The sequence below is a fragment of the Podarcis pityusensis genome (assembly GCF_964106645.2).
Source record: "Podarcis pityusensis genome assembly, chromosome: 4".
NCBI classification, from domain to species: domain Eukaryota; kingdom Metazoa; phylum Chordata; class Lepidosauria; order Squamata; family Lacertidae; genus Podarcis; species Podarcis pityusensis.
In genome coordinates this window covers 4,246,735-4,260,065 of record NC_138027.1, presented here as the reverse complement: position 1 = coordinate 4,260,065, position 13,331 = coordinate 4,246,735, and the positions used below count along the sequence as shown (strand labels likewise).

General features: G+C 46.9%; 1 protein-coding gene and 1 long non-coding RNA gene across 11 annotated transcripts in view; one reads left to right on the top strand and one right to left on the bottom strand.

The window, feature by feature from the left end:
• The first annotated feature begins 3,880 nt into the window (after positions 1–3,880).
• The window catches only part of LOC308475411, a 32,311-nt gene continuing 22,860 nt past the window's right edge, over positions 3,881–13,331 (top strand). Inside the window, exons 1-2 of one of the 3 annotated variants that reach the window (XR_013985161.1) lie at positions 3,881–4,127; positions 4,766–5,722. This is a non-coding gene — a long non-coding RNA (uncharacterized lncRNA). Of the gene's footprint in view, positions 4,128–4,306; positions 5,723–13,331 lie in introns of those variants that run through there. The other 2 variants (XR_013985162.1, XR_013985163.1) reach the window with 2 other exon arrangements.
• Positions 6,634–13,331, bottom strand: part of LOC308475090 (uncharacterized protein) — a 105,547-nt gene continuing 98,849 nt past the window's right edge. For 6 of the 8 annotated variants that reach the window (XM_081001933.1, XM_081001930.1, XM_081001932.1 and 3 more), the window contains 2 exons: positions 9,101–9,227; positions 6,634–8,677 (listed from right to left, as the gene is read on the bottom strand). In XM_081001933.1, the coding sequence (XP_080858059.1) occupies positions 6,831–8,677; positions 9,101–9,227 (1,974 nt within the window). In that variant the 3' untranslated portion in view covers positions 6,634–6,830. Of the gene's footprint in view, positions 8,678–8,757; positions 9,045–9,100; positions 9,228–12,346; positions 12,776–13,331 lie in introns of those variants that run through there. The other 2 variants (XM_081001935.1, XM_081001937.1) reach the window with 2 other exon arrangements.

The window sequence follows — 13,331 nt, the reverse complement described above, 5'->3', positions numbered from 1 at the left end:
CACAAAAAATCAATTAAATCCCTCCTGATCACGACTAAATTCCTAGCACTTTTGTAACTCCACAGAGAAAGCGCCCTTATAACAACCCCCCTGAGCAGCCGTGTGGCAAGCAAGCACCCCCCCCCGCACTGGGACAGCAGTTGAACCAAAAAATTGCGCTTGCCAGAACCTAATTAAATCAAATGCCTTATGCTGAAACTCCGCCCTTGTCCTTATGTTCTTCTAATTAAAGCGCAATGAGAAATTGAAGCCGATAAGCTAGGGGTGGAGTCTATTAGCCTCTCCCAAGATGGTGCCGATAATCCCCGTAGCCGAGGAGCCACGTGGTTTGCCTACAATGGCGACGCTGAGGAGCCACGTGGTTTACTCAGAATGGCGACGCTGCGTCGTGCCACCCCGGCAAGCGAAAAATTAATATAACAGCTCGAATCGGTCAGCGGTAGCCCTAACGCGCCGCTGCCCCTTTTTTCCTCCGTTCGGCTTTTCGTGAGGGAATTTAGCCCCAAAGCCCCAAGAACGCTGCGCAAGACAAACCTGAGGCGGGGAATTGCCACACTTTAAATGGCCGCCTTGATCAACCCCCTAACACACCTGGGGCACCCACGTGGGCCTACAGCGAGCGACGCTGTGCCGTGTAACCTAGGCAACCGGGAGAGGGAATTCCCTCAGTAACCGAAGAACACCCGTACGCGCCGCTTAATAAAAATTAAACCAGTTTACAAGAAAGGGGGACAGTCCCGCAGCCCGTTAAACAATTAACCCAATCGGGCCGCCCGAAACAAATCCTGCCCCCGAGCAGTGCTCCCCAATACGTTACCACCTCAGACGGAGGGTCGTTGCACGCTCTGAATACGCTTCCGCCAGCGGCAACAGGGAAAAAGCAGCGAAAACAACCCTAAAAATCAAAACCTCCCAGCGATTTCAGTTCTGAACACGGGGGAAAAAAATATCTGGCAAGAGCCTGGTCGCCACGAGGCCAGGAGCCCGTTGGCTGGTGGCCGCGATCTGCCGGTCGGAGCCGAAAAAGAGAGCTCGCGGAGGCAAAAAGAGAGCTCGCTAGCGATCCGAAGGAGATCCAAATGAAAGTGACCCGAAGCAACCCAAGCCCAGCCAGAACCCTACGCGCGATTTCAGCTCTTTCAAAGGCGTCCGGCAGCGGCTTCTTGGGGTGGGGTGTCCCTCCCCTGTAGTAGGACTTGGAATCCAGGAGAAAACTCTTGGAATAGCCTTGCCAGGTGCTCAGGGAGGGACTCACCTGTCCCCATGTCCTTCCCTTTGGAGATGTGCTGCAAACTGTGTTGGAATGTGACATCAAGCTTTATTTACAGCAGAAAATAACAAAGAAACATGGTGTAGTGAAGTTAGTACATTTCAAGAAGCTGTTCCTTGGTCAAGCAGAGAATAAGGCCTTGTGGGAAATCAGGAAGCCACAAGAATTAGGGGAATTAGGTCGTGTTGCTTTAAGCCGCAGACCAGCAGGCTCCAAGGGTGTGAAAGGTTTGTTATGGGAAAGGAATTCTCTGGGTAATGTGAAGGCTTGACACCTGTGATGGAAGTTATGCACATTCAAGCGGTGATGTTATCTATCTTTTAATTGCCCAAAGGAGGTGCATCTGCATAAGCTCCACGGAAGGGAGGAAACACCTTTGATCTAGGCTCTGGAGCCTTAATTGGCCCAGCTGTCACAAGTTAAAATTATTAGCCCACAAGCTGGTCATTGGAGAATTTGAATGTAGCCAAGGATTGTGATTGGACCTGGGGGTTCTGGTTCCACGTGCAAATTGGGAATAAAAGATCTTGAGAATGGCTGGAAAAGCTCGCTCTGCAATCCGCAAATCCGCTCGGCTGCTGCTAACGTTCCACCTGGCAGCCGTCCTTTATTCTTTTGTGATGAAGATTTTCTAAGACTTCTGAATGCGGATCACTGAAGGACTCTGAACTATCCTATCTTGGGCTGTGGCTTCAAGTAACCCTGGGATGGGGGAGTGGTGGCAGCCTTACCAGTTCTGTTTTGTCCTGATTCTGAAAAAGTAAAGGGTCTGCTCGCCCTGCTCCTGACACCTGGTCTGGCCGGAGAGCAAAGACAGGTGAGGGAGGGGCAAATGGTTGGGGACCCGTTTACCACACATGGCGTGAGCTGTCTTCCACAGCCGTCTCCTCCTTGGTCAGAGTAAAAGAGAACAAAGGATGGAAGTGATTTACAGACTGACTTCCATTCTTACACAGACAGTACAGAAGGTGTAAACATGGATGTCATGTTACACTAGCAATGGGAGAATGAAATACTGACAGTTTGGCCCCCAATTTGGTCCAAGACCAAAGCTGGCATCCCTCATGGTCCAGGAGTGCCAGGGACTCCGTGGTGGGGGCAGTGGGGGCCGCTTTGGCCCAGATTGGCCCCTGACTCCGAGACGCTCTTTCCTCCCACAGGACCTCCAATGTTACGCCCTTTGGGAAAGTGGGGAGGAACAGAAACTAGCAGCCAACAGCATCTCTTCTCTGCTGGCCTTTGCCCGAAGGTCCCCCCATCTCAGAGCAAGTAGCTTTCCCCCATGGATTCAGTCCTTTCATCACTTCCATCTCCCCAAGAGACTCCCAAGGCTACTCATCCTCTGCAGTTGAGAACAGACCTAACTGAAAAGAACGGCTTCCTCTTCTGGTGACACCAGAGAATTCTAGAAGACATTCACCCTTTCCATAGCATTATGGATGCACGATTCCCACAGGCAGGTTTCTTGGCAAGACAAGGGCCTTCGCTGGCCATAGAGTGTCCTCCTCAGCATTCCCAACGAAGGAGCTGGGTTGCAAGAGCTGCAGCTAATGGGGGGGCTGTCCTCCCCCCTCCCATCTCACCTGGCTGCTAGGTAGGAAAGCAAGACCCAGAGAGAGTTGTGGGAAACCCCGAAACCAGCTTGCTCTGTGCCGGAGCCAAAGCTGCCACTGATAGAGAAGCAAGATCTATTTGGGTGTTGATGCTGTGAGCTCCTCCGTCCTACACTCCGGTTGTGTATGTGAGTAAATAAAACTAGATACCATAAAGACGCCACAGTCTCCGCTGACTTTCGTTCCAAGGAAACCGAAGATGGGAAAGCGCCTGGGACCCCTGGAATCTCAAACCTCAAGAGACTGGGGTAGTTTGCAAATACACACACACACACACACACACAATAATTTGTGCCTGTGCTCCTAATAGATAACTAAGTGTGAAGAGCATGTCATGTGCTTTAGCAACAGCCCTCCTGTAAATAAGGAAATGCAACCCCCATTGCTGGTTGACTCAAGAAAGCAACAAGGGAATCTGCTCTGGTGTCCCATGAGGTCTGTGCGGCCCTTAAGTAAGAGGAGCCATTGCCTTTCTTTCTTTAAAAATATAACTTACTTAAAGAAATTTTAACATAATCAAACATTCAAATTACATTTTACAATTTTAATTAACACCCCGCCCCCATGCGACTTCCCCCAACTTCCCTTCCTGGTTTAGAACACCTCTGTTTCTTTTACTTATAATTTTGTATTCCTTATATATTAAAATGAAGGTTGTAACATTTGTCTCTTCCTTCTCATTTTTACCTCATAATTGAATTTTCTGTTTGTATTTGTCCACTGTAATTGTATTACTCAAATCCTGCCAGTGAGTTCATTTCTATGCATTGTTTCTCTATATACATCTTAAAAGGTTCCCCATCTTTTAAAAAGTCAGTATTGTCCTTATCTTTAAGTCTCTCAGCTTCGCCATTTCAGCGTATTCCACCAACTTTTCTTGCCAGTGTTCTTTTGCTGGTATTTCATCGCCTTTCCATCTTTGAGCTAATAAAAACGCTTCTGGTCTTTTAACAAAGTTTATCTTAAACATTTTTTTCATTTCATTATAGATCATCTTCCAATAGGTGGATCCAGGTGGGGGGGTTGTCATGGTGACAAGGACCGGGGGGGGGGGGAGCCACAGACTGGCAGGTGACCATTTTGGGTTAGTAGTGAGGTGAGTGGAGGAGACAGCAGTTGGTGGCAGTTGACGGAGGACAAGGCGAGGCAGTCAGTGGATTCTTATTTTCTCAGGTTCTTATTTCATTTATTACTTGTTTTTCTCTTCTTGAAGATGTGCCACAGGCTTTCTTCATCCAGCAATGGTGAGTATTGGAGGAAACAAGAGTAGGGAGAGGATCTCTCAGACCTGCTCCCTGCTTCCAGGACTCTCACTTGTGAGGAACTGACAGCTTGACTTTTGCTGGAGCCGGAGCAAGATCTCTTGCTCCAGGTGATGCAGAGCTGCCAGGCAGCTGCCGAGAGGCCTCCACGCCCTTCAGGTGTCCAAGCACTGGACAGCAGAGGCCGTTCTGGGGAGGGACCCCCATGGGGAGGTGGGGGAGGGAGGGGCTTTGGGGAAGGGGTTGTCCGTCTGCCGGAGAGAAGGACCCTCCTGGCTTACGTTCACGTATCCTGTTTGAACGGGGAATCATCTGAGGGACTTCCTGTGAAAATCTGCGTCAGGAATGCGGTTCCTACAATGGAGGCATGTGCAACATTGCTATACTATGGAACTGTAGTAGGCTCCAATTTGGACTTTATGAACATATGTGGAACAGAAACTAGCAGGCACTTGGTCTTTATGAATGAACTGATTTATTGGGACTTCCGTCTATATTATTGCACTTTATGTTTTGTTTATGTGCAAGATAAACATTTGATGTTGTGATAACAATATATAGAAGAGTATTGTTTATGGGAATGAACAGCCGGTTACGTCTTGTGTGTTTGTCCATTCCAGGAACAGCATTCCTGACCCAGAAGTTCACAGGAAGTCCCTAAGATGATTCCCTAAGAATATATAGAAGAGTATTGTTTATGTGAATCCACAGCCGGTTACGTCTTGTGTTTGTCGAATGTATTTCATGTAATAACAAGATGCTGTTTTGCAAATTCCTAGAATGGAGGCATGTGCAACAGGTCAATCGCGATCTACTGGTCGATCCACAACTCTGGTCACTGCTCCCTGAGAAAAGCTCAACAACTCTGGCCAAAGACAATGGGTAGATGACTGGCAGGTTTTTTATTACTGGGAGTAGATCTCAGCATCTTGGAAGTTGGACGTCCCTGCTATAATGCATAGGTAAAGGTAAAGGGACCCCTGACCATTAGGTCCAGTCCTGGACGACTCTGGGGTTGCGGCACTCATCTCGCTTTATTGTCCGAGGGAGCCGGCGTACAGCTTCCGGGTCATGTTGCCAGCATGACTAAGCCGCTTCTGGCGAACCAGAGCAGCGCACGGAAACGGAAGGCGAAGGGGTAGATTTAAGAGACCAAATTCCCAAGGGCATAAAACCTTTTCAGTCAGTTTAAAATCCACTTTCCCAGTTTGATGTCCTAAGACATATATCTCATTCAGCCCACATTTTACCAGCTTCCTCACATAAATCTCACAGAGGACTCTGTCAAAAGCCTTACTGAAATCGAGGTGCACTATTTCCACAGCAGTTCCCTGATCAACAAAGTTTGTAACTCCATCCGAAAAAAGAAAAGAAGAAAAGGACAGATTTCTCTGGCTTGACTTGTTTGTGAGAAAGCCATGCTTTCATCCTGCATGTTGTAAAATCTTCAGATGAAGGGCAAATAAATTTAAAAAAGAATAAATGAGGATATTGACATGTGCAAAGCAAGGCAATTTATGTCTTTATTTAATTTGGAAACCACCCGACCCAGTGGTGCCGACTTGAATAAAATATTGGTGGAGGGCCAGGTAAGGCCTGCCTTACACTATCAATCACATGATGCATGTACACCATTTGAATGGCAATGCCTATAATGGCAGCAACTTTTTAAAAAAGTAATATTTTGAGCCCGTAGTTCAATTTCCCAGCAGCTCCCCTTGCCCCGGAGAACACTTCTAGCATTCCATCTCCTCTACCTGTGGCATTGTTCAGCAGTGGGGAAAGTGACCTCTTCACAACGGATTTCCATTTGGTATGGCCCTTTCCAGATTTTTCCCTGCCCCTTGTGTTTGTCTTTCATTTGTTTTCTCATATGTGTGTTGCCAGTAGAAGCCACAATTCTTTCCACATTCCACGCACTGATAGGGTTTCTTCCCTGTATGAATTGTTTGATGGAAAGTGAGACTATGGCTGTGAGTGAAGTTCTTTCCACTCTAGGTGGTGCAGAAAGCACCTAGAACCTCCCTGGAGGTTGAAGTGCCGATCAAACTTCAGTTTTGTGCTCTATTAATTCCAATTAGCAGTACTGGGGGTGGTTCAGATTCTGGGGCAGTGCTTTTGGCCAGCAGAGGGTGTCACAAGGCCAGCCTACTTTCCCTTTAAAGCAAACTTGGGTCTCCAGCTGGTTTTGGACTACAACTTCCATCATCCCTCGCTAGAACCAATGGGGAGGGATGATGGAAACTGTAGTCCGGGAGCTGCTGGGGACCCAAGTTTGGGAAAGCCTGCTTCAAAGCAACTTTTCCATCTTGCCCGCAAAGATGGGACCTGTCCATGTTTTTATCTTCTTGTATTTTGTTTTCCTCATGACCTTTGTGCGTTTATTTTTTTTATTTTTTTAAGAGGGCAAATTGAAAGAGAAATTGTATGGCAAGTTGCAGAAGAATAAAAGGTTGTGTTTGAAAAAAACACACCAAAAACTGGGGGGTGGCATCCTTAAATATTATATTGGGGGTGGGGCAAAGACCCCTAGGCCTTTAAGAGTTGGCACCTATTCCCTACACCCAGAGGTCTCAGGATGGTTACAACATAAAAAAACAAGAAACAAAAAAACCCCACATATTAAAAGGGCATTAGATGTCAATCAGCCAAAAGCCTGGTTAAAAAGGTGCGTCTGCCTGGTTCCTAAAGCTGTATAATGGTTTTTCCGGCCATTGTATGGATTCTTTGATGGGAAGTAAGATTGGCACTCTGACTGAAGCTCTTTCCACATTCCACACACTGATAGGGTTTCTCCCCTGTATGAATTCTTTTATGGGAAATGAGAGAGGAACTATCTGTGAAGCTCTTTCCACATTCCACACACTGATAGGGTTTTTCCCCTGTATGAATTCTTTGATGGGAAGTGAGATGGGAGCTCTGACTGAAGCTCTTTCCACATTCCAAACACTGATACGGTTTCTCCCCTGTATGGATTCTTTGATGGGAAGTGAGATTGGAGCTCTTCCTGAAGCTCTTTCCACATTCAACGCACTGATAGGGTTTCTCCCCTGTATGAATTGTGTGATGGGAAGTGAGAGAGGAGCCACATGTGAAGGTCTTTCCACATTCCACACACTGATAGGGTTTCTCCCCTGTATGAATTATTTGATGGGAAGTGAGAGAGGAGCTATTTCTGAAGCTCTTTCCACATTCCATGCACTGATAGGGTTTTTCCCCTGTATGAATTCTTTGATGGGAAGTAAGGGAGGAGCTCTTCCTGAAGTTCTTTCCACATTCCACGCACTGATAGGGTTTCTTCCCTGTATGAATTGTTTGATGGAAAGTGAGACTGTGGCTGTGAGTGAAGTTCTTTCCACATTCCACACACTGATAGGGTTTCTCCCCTGTATGAATTCTTTGATGGGAAGTGAGATTGGAGCTCTGACTGAAGCTCTTTCCACATTCCACACACTGATAGGGTTTCTCCCCTGTATGAATTCTTTGATGGGAAGTGAGAGAGGAGCTACATGTGAAGGTCTTTCCACATTCCACACACTGATAGGATTTCTCCCCTGTATGAATTCTCTGATGCTTAGTGAGATTGGAACTCTTCCTGAAGTTCTTTCCACATTCCGCGCACTGATAGGGTTTCTCCCCTGTATGAATTGTTTGATGGAAAGTGAGACTGTGGCTGTGAGTGAAGCTCTTTCCACATTCCACACACTGATAGGGTTTCTCCCCTGTATGAATTCTTTGATGGAAAGTGAGAGAGGAGCTCTGACAGAAGCTCTTTCCACATTCCACACACTGATAGGGTTTCTCCCCTGTATGAATTCTCTGATGGGAAGTGAGTTTAGAGCTTTCAGTGAAGCGCTTTCCACATTCCACACACTGATAGGGTTTCTCCCCTGTATGAATTCTTTGATGGGAAGTGAGATGGGAGCTCTGACTGAAGCTCTTTCCACATTCCAAACACTGATACGGTTTCTCCCCTGTATGGATTCTCTGATGCTTAGTGAGATTGGAACTCTTCCTGAAGTTCTTTCCACATTCCGCGCACTGATAGGGTTTCTCCCCTGTATGAATTGTTTGATGGAAAGTGAGACTGTGGCTGTGAGTGAAGCTCTTTCCACATTCCACACACTGATAGGGTTTCTCCCCTGTATGAATTCTTTGATGGGAAGTGAGATGGGAGCTCTTCCTGAAGCTTTTTCCACATTCCACACATTGATAGGGTTTCTCCCCTGTATGAATTCTTTGATGGGAAGTGAGAGAGGAGCTATGAGTGAAGTTCTTTCCACATTCCACACACTGATAGGGTTTCTCCCCTGTATGAATTCTTTGATGGGAAGTGAGAGAGGAGCTATGAGTGAAGCTCTTTCCACATTCCATGCACTGATAGAGTTTCTTTCCAATGAGATTTTGTTGATGGGAAGTGGAATGGGAGCTCTGACTGCAGCTTTCTCCACACTCCAATTTTTTACGTGGCTTCTCCTCCCTGGGGATTTTATCGTGGTCACCTTTGCTCTCAATTTCCAATTCATCAGAATCTGCAATGGAGACAAAAAGGGATTAGAGCCTCAGGAACAAATGGAGAAGAAATGAAACGAGTTGGGTGTGTGTTCATTACCTGTGTTGTTTGTCATTTTACCAACATATTTATTATTACATTCTGAAGAGTTGTTGAATGTTGTTTTGTCTGATATATAGTAGTGGTCAAAATTGTGGAAGGTTGAAGCTGACACTGAAGATGGCCTGGGAAGTTCACACCAGCCCAATCGTGGTAGAAAAAGGAATATTTTGAAGAAGATTGTTCAAAGAAAAAACTGTAAGTTACTGTTTATTGTGGGGGTGTTAGGTTCCCAGGTGTTATAGGGGGCGCTGTTGAGCTCTGTGAAAATATATGAGGTTGGTCACATAGAGGTATTTTTAAAATTTCCAGGCAGATAGGACGATCCCACAGGGAGCCTTACCAAGAGAGGCCACGATCCCACGATTCTCCTCCATGACGTTCTTATGCAGAGCTCTCTGGTCAGGATCCAGCAACGCCCACTCCTCGTCCGTGAAACAAACAGCGACATCTTCAAAGCACACTGGACCCTAAAAGAAAAAGGGAAATGTCCTCCTCTGAGACAGCAGAAATATGATCTGCTACACAATGCTCTGTTGTTTCCTTCCTGTTAATAATAATAATAATAATAATAATAATAATAATAATAAAAATAAATTTATAATTTATACCCCGCCCATCTGGTTGGGTTTCCCCAGCCACTCTGGGCGGCTTCCAACAAACTCTAAAATACAATAATCTCTTAAACATTAAAAGTGTCCCTAAACAGGGCTGCCTTTAGATGTCTTCTAAAAGTTTGGTAGTTATTTTTCTCTTTGACATCTGGTGGGAGGGCGTTCCACAGGGCGGGTGCCACTACCGAGAAGGCCCTCTGCCTGGTTCCCTGTAACTTGGCTTCTCGCAGCGAGGGAACCGCCAGAAGGCCCTCAGCACTGGATCTCAGTGTCTGGGAAGAACGATGGAGGTGGAGACGCTCCTTCAGGTATACTGGACCGAGGCCGTTTAGGGCTTTCAAGGTCAGCAGAAACACTTTGAATTGTGCTCAGAAACGTTCTGGGAGCCAGTGTAGGTCTTTCAAGACCGGTGTTATATGGTCTCGGTGGCCGCTCCCAGTCACCAGTCTAGCTGCCGCATTTTGGATTAGTTGTAGTTTCTGGGTCACCTTCAAAGGTAGCCCCACATATATATATTTTTTTTTTAAATCATATTTATTAAAGTTTCCAGAGATATAGAAATACAAAGAAAAAAAAGAAAAGGAAAGAAAAAAAAAAGATATTTAAAACCTTACTTTCATTGCCTACTTTCATGGACTCCCCCCTCCCCCCCCGACTGTATTCCCCTTTCCTTAATTTGATTCTACAAGCTCTCACTCCCAATTTGAAGCTTAATTTGTTTAACCCACTATCCAAATTGAATTGTACAAATCTTACACCGTCCCACATCATTAACAAAAAAAGAAAAAAGATTTTCCCCAAGATCCACCCCAGTTCCTTCCACGAATTCCCTTTTTTTTAAACACGTCCAATCAAAGTAAAATGACATACGTAAGTTATATAAAGAAATAGAAAATAAGAGATATAAAAAAAAAAAATTCAAAAGATTGTTACACAGCCTTTGGATTCCAAATCTCCCCCCCCCCTTCCCCAGTTTGAATTCCCCATGTCCATCAGTCTATACATTGTCAGCCTGGAAGTCTCAATTCATGGCCAAATTTCTCCCCGATTCCATCTTGCCGGTTTTCTTTTAATTTATTAATTTTAATGGTATTTAACTTCAAGTGTCCAATCTAACAAAGGCCTTTAATTTCCTTGATCTTTACCACTCCTCCCATTGTTCTTTCCGTGTCGTAATCAGTCCTTTGTTCTTCTTATTCCTCACTTTCTCAGGTTTCTTGTCCTGTTCAGCTGCTAAAACTTTCTTATTCAGAAATCTGGTATCTCTACAGAGGTTTGTTATTCAGGAACAAAAACTTACGTCCAGTCCCTTCCTTTCTTCAATAGAAAATTCTATTGTCTCCTTTAATGTAAATACCTCTGTAGACAAAATACTATTTCAGTTTTGCAGCTTTCCCAGCAGATAACAAGTCCTGTACAAATCCCGGAGTATTTTTCCACTTACGACCGTTCTTGTAATGTCCCAATACCCCTCTAGGGGGATTATAATAACTTTGTATCCTCTGATCCAAAAGTCAAATTGTTGTTCCTTATTTTCCAACAGTTTGTATCCATATTATAGCAAAATGTAACAAAATTAACCAGCAAAGTCCTTGTAACAAAGTCCTCTTTATATTCTCCAGCTTTGACAGCTACTTTGACAGCTGTCAAAGTCTCCGTCTCTCTTCACCAGGCTCCGCGGATCGCCCCGGTTCCCAGGGGGGGGTTGCATTCTCCTTCTCCCCCTCCACTCTTCTCCTCCAGCACAATTCTTATAATTTCCCATCGTGGAATTAATGATTTTTATCAGAAATATACTTCCCTTTGGACCTTGGTTGCTCAATCCTTGTTTGGAATGCTTACAGTAGAGGGGGGGATTGACTTCCTTTTTAAATCGCCCCCGCTCGTGCCAAATCCGAAATTTTGAACCCGGTTTCCCAATTACTCACGGGTTGTTGTTAATAGTCCAAATTTTCAATGGAAGAAGTCAGCGCTCTCCGTCGAATGGCATGCGGCTGCGCTCGGCAGGGAAAGCAGAAGACTCAAAGCACCACGCCGCTCCCCGGCACCCGATCCGAAGCCTTTAAAAAGGCTCCTTCACGAGTCGGGAGGGCGCTAATGGTGCAAGCCGAGCCACCCATGTCCACGGACTCCGTGCCCGTGGTTTTTAAGGGTCCCCGCGTCGCCGGCGCGGTAGGACCCAGCCCCTGCCGAGCAGACTCCCTCCGGAGCTCAGAGGGAGTCCGCCATTCGGCGATGGCGCCAACCCGGAAGTCCCCAAAGGTAGCCCCACATAGAGCGCATTGCAGTAGTCCAAGCGAGAGATAACCAGAGCATGCACCACTCTGGAGAGACAGTCTGCGGGCAGGGAGGGTCTCAGCCTGCATACCAGATGGAGCTGATAAACAGCTGCCCTGGACACACAATTGACCTGCGCCTCCATGGACAACTGCGAGTCCAGAATGACTCCCAGGCTGCGCACTTGGTCCTTCAGGGGCACAGTTACCCCATTCAGGACCAGGGAGTCCCCCACACCACGCCTCCTGTCCCCCCAAAATAGTACTTCTGTCTTGTCAGGATTCAACCTCAATCTGTTAGCCGCCATCCATCCTCCAACCGCCTCTAAACACTCACACAGAAATTTCACCGCCTTCACTGGTTCCGATTTGAAAGAGAAGTAGAGCTGGGTATCATCTGCATACTGATGAACACCCAGCCCAAACCCCCTGATGATCTCTTCCAGCGGCTGCATGTAGATGTTGAAAAGCATGGGGGAGAGGACGGAACCCTGAGGCACCCCACAAGTGGGAGCCCAGGGGTCTGAACACTCATCCCCCCCCCCACCACTTTTTGGACACGGCCCAGGAGGAAGGAGCGGGACCACTGTATGACAGTGCCCCCAGCCCCCAGCCCCTCTAGACGGTCCAGAAGGATGTTATGGCCGATGGTATCAAACGCCGCTGAGAGATCCAGCAGAACTAGGAAACAGCTCTCACCTTTGTCCCTAGCCCACCGGAGATCATCGAACCAGTGCGACCAAGGCAGTTTCAGTCCCGTGATGAGGCCTGAATCCCGACTGGAAGGGATCCAAATGGTGCACTTCTTCCAGGCATGCCTGGAGTTGTTCAGCAACCACTCGCTCAATCACCTTGCCCAAGAATGGAAGATTTGAGACTGGGCGATAGTTAGCCATATTGGCAGCATCTAAAGATGGTTCTTTAATAAGCGGTTTGATAACCGCCTCTTTCAGCGGGTCTGGGAAGGCTCCCTCACAGAGAGAAGCATTCACGACCCCACGAAGCCCATCTCCCAGCCCTTCCCAGCTAGCTTTTATAAGCCAGGATGGGCAAGAATCAAGAAGACAGGTGGCTGGTTTCAATCGTCCAAGCAGCCTGTCCACATCCTCGGAGGTAACAGATTGGAACTGATCCCACGCAACTTGACTAGACAGGACAGTAGCACTCTCCCGCCCCGGCCCTGCTCCCACGGTAGAGTCTACTTCTTCCCGAATCTGAGCGATTTTATCTGCAAAAAACTTTGCAAAATCATTGCAGGAGAACATGTGGCCCATACTGGGCCCCGATGTAGCAGGTGGTTCCGCTAAATTGCGAACCCCCTGAAAAAGTCTCCTGCTGCTGTTTTCTGCAGATGCAATAGAGGCGGCGAAGAAAGTCTTCTTCGTCGTCGCTATCGCCACTTGGTAGGCTCGACGTTGAGCTCTAACCCGTGTCCGGTCAGCTTCAGAATGAGTTATCCGTCACCGGCGCTCTAGCCGTCTCATCTATTGTTTCATTGCCCTCAGATCCGTGGAAAACCACGGGGCTGTCCGGCCTCCATGCAATCGGAGAGGGCGCTTCGGAGCCAAACAGTCAATAGCCCTAGTTAACTCCACATTCCAGCGGGCCACCAGGGAATCAGCTGAAAGGCCATCAACATGGGATAAAGCATCCCCTACCACTCTCTGGAAACCGTTTGGATTTA